This window comes from Crocuta crocuta, unplaced genomic scaffold, assembly GCF_008692635.1.
Source record: "Crocuta crocuta isolate KB4526 unplaced genomic scaffold, BGI_CrCroc_1.0 scaffold334, whole genome shotgun sequence".
Taxonomy (NCBI): Eukaryota; Metazoa; Chordata; class Mammalia; order Carnivora; family Hyaenidae; genus Crocuta; species Crocuta crocuta.
The window spans coordinates 2,550,680-2,553,881 of NW_027533260.1; the positions used below are offsets into that span (position 1 = coordinate 2,550,680).

The window sequence follows — 3,202 nt, forward strand, 5'->3', positions numbered from 1 at the left end:
TGGGTTGGGGGGGGGGGGGGGGTGTGGGGAGACAGACGATGGGAAGGGGCTGGGCAGCAGAGAAGAGAGAGGGTCAGAGGGCACGGCTCCGGCCAGAGGTACTCACAGTGCATGTCTCGCTCATGTTCGTACTCGATGAAGGCGTAGCCTCGGGGCTTTCCTGACCGCTTGCTGTAGACCATGTGTATCTGGGGGAGGCGCAGGATTAGCTCTCAGACAAGGAAACCCCATCTTTTCAACCATAGGCCCTGTGTGGTCCCAGCCCTGAGATGCCAGCAACAGACACCTCGTACCCTGTCCGTCCACGAGCGCCCAGGGTGACTAATGCCCTCCAGGCACCGGGCTCAGCAGTGCCTGTGCACCCTGATCTCAAGCCCTCACTACTGCTCAGAGCCCTCGGGACTTTACAATGAAATCACAGCACATCAGCTAAACACAGAGCCTTCCTCTACAACAGGAATCAGCATACAATTCCACATCTTCCCCAAAAGGCCAGACAGCAGATACTTCCAGTCCTGAGGACCTGACGCTGTCTGTCCCGACTACCCGCCTCTGCCTTACAGCAACAGCAGCCACAGACAACGGTAACCAGATGGGCCTGGCTGGTTACCGCATCTTAATTTTACTCCTGCCACCCAAGTGCACCGTGGAGAAAAACAGTCAGAAGCGAAACGTAGCCCATGGACTCCGAAGCCCTGAAATGACGGGATGTACCCTCGGGGCCGGGAGCCAGCTTTCTCCCTCTACACCATCCCTTTCTAGTTCAAATACCCCCAGCCCCAGGCCACTCACCCTTTTAATGGGTCCATACACCTCAAACTCTCTCCGGAGCTTCGATTCTGTTGTGTCATAGTTCTATCAGGAGACAGATTCAAAGTTAAATGGGAGAAATTAGCCATCCCAAAGCCCTCAGAACATTCCAGGACCTAGCCTACTACCCTTTGTCCCACACCCAAGCTCTCAGCAGCCCAGGGTTGGGGAGCTGGAGACTCACCACTCTAGCCACAAAGAGAGTCTTGAAGGCATCACCCTGAGCATTGGGATCATTGTGAGGGTCCCCTGTGCAAAAGAAAAAAATGTGTAAGTAGGAGATGTCAATAACCAGTTTAGGCTGATGGGTAAGGGGACAGGCTGACCTTAAGCTGACACTGGATGGGGGCTGGCAGCCTGAACACCATTTCAGACCTACACACGCTAAAGGCCCAGTCCCCTCTGGGCAAAGGCCAGGCACCCAGAGGCAGCCTGAGCACTCGGGGTGCCGGGCTTCCTCCCTGGCCTGCAGGGCCATGCTGCCACCCAACGGCACAGCCTGCAACTGCAGCTCACGGGGACACCTGAGCTCAAAGGCTGGGAGAGCCTGGCGGCGGCCAACACCCCACTTCCTGCCTCAGGACCTCTGTGCCCAGGGTGCCCCAGGCCTGGTGCTGGTGCGCACCCTACTCCCAGCCTTCCTACCACAAGGCCACTGAGGAACAACCATCTCCACAGAAGGGAGCCAGGATCTATTACAAAACCAATTTCAGTAGGGATTCTGATGGCTCAAGCCCAGGAAGAAGTCCTTTTCATCGACTCTAGCGGCTCAAGCACACAATGGCTCTCGGCTCCTGCCCGAGTCCCAAAGGCACCCCGACCACTGCACAGTGAAGGTGGTTGGTTCTTCCACAACACACGCAGTGCTACCCTTAGAATGACCTCCGGATCCCAGGAGAACGTGAAAAAAGAATGTTAATAATTTATCAAACACAGAATTAGGCCCAGACACCGTGCTACACACTGAAAGTGAATCTTCATTCTGCAAATGGAAACTAAACCAGCCTCTGAAGCATGGAAGAGGCGAAGGGTCAAAGCAGCAAAGAGGCCAAGCCCAACCTCGCAGCCCGGGTGCTCTAACTACCAGGCTCCGTGCTGAACACCTCCACGCCAGCTTCTCAGGAAGACAGTGTGGGTGTTTTAAGAAGCCAGAGAAATAAACTTGCAGATCTGAGGGGACTAGGCTGCAAACACAAATGAAATTCAAGAAGCCTTTAGTGAATGTATCAAAAACCAGAGGACTGAACCCAAATTCAAAGGAATAACTACCCGGAAACGGATGGTGGTCTCTGAAGACAACCCCATCTTTGCACCTACCCCACCCCCCCATCCTTCTGAGCTGTAGTTTTCAGTGCCCTGTCTCTCAATCTGCACTGGACTGCTCTTGTCCATTCACCGGCAGGTATTCGCAAGCACCCAGAACCGTCATAGGCTGTTGGGGATTCAATAGCGACAAGAGAAAAAAGAGCCCTGCCCTGTTGAAGCTCAGACACTAACGTGAGGAGGCGGACAGTGAACTCGGTGAGGAAGTCATCCAGTTCTACCACACGGTGACAGACCCGGGGCCAAGAGCTGTAACTCGCAGGTCAGGAAAGGCCTCACTGGGATGAGGACATTTGACTGAGGACGTGAGAATATCACAATGGCAACAGGAAATGCATCTGCCAACCCCAGGCAGCAGGTGGTGTAACAGGCAGGGCAGGAATGCCAAACCTACAGTGATTGCAGGGGGCGGGCAGGGAGGAGGGGAGCAGACCTGAACTTCCTGCCAGGCCCACGGAGGGGCCTGGCAGCACCTGAGGGACACTATGGAACCCTCTGTGATTCTTGCTCACTCAAGGGGCCAACCCTGAGTGTGACTAATGGCAAAAGCCAGTGCAGCCGAGCCAAGAGCACCCACGTACCTGAAAACGGAAGACGTCAGCAGGAAGAGGGCAGCAGAGAACTGAAGGCAGCCAGCAGCTCAGTGGTTAGTGCACTCGTGCGCACAAACCCAGGGAACTCCCCCGTGCCGGCAACTCTGCCCTTGGGAAACCCCTGGTCAAAGGGATTATCTAGGAGCTCGCAGAGCTGCACTATGGAGCGGGGAAGCCTGTTTAGAATCTCAGATGGTGGGAGGGGCGCCTGGGTGGCTTAGTCGGTTAAGCATCCGACTTTCGCTTAGGTCATGATCTCGCGGTTCGTGGGTTCGAGCCCCGCGTCGGGCTCTGTGCTGACTGCCAGCTCAGAGCCTGGAGCCTGTTTCAGTCTGTGACTCCCTCTCTCTCTGACCCTCCCCTGCTCACGCGGTCTCTCTCTCCCAGAAATAAATAAAACATTAAAAAAAAAAAAAAGAATCTCAGATGGTGGGAAAAAGTATCTCAGAACTCTCACTCTTGATAAATATATTTGC

General features: G+C 54.8%; 1 protein-coding gene across 1 annotated transcript in view; it reads right to left on the reverse strand.

The window, feature by feature from the left end:
• Window positions 1-3,202, reverse strand: part of SNRNP70 (small nuclear ribonucleoprotein U1 subunit 70) — a 16,507-nt gene that overhangs the window by 7,235 nt on the left and 6,070 nt on the right. The window contains 3 exon segments of the mRNA XM_077747502.1: window positions 107-188; window positions 793-855; window positions 995-1,059. Of these exon segments, the coding sequence (XP_077603628.1) occupies window positions 107-188; window positions 793-855; window positions 995-1,059 (210 nt within the window).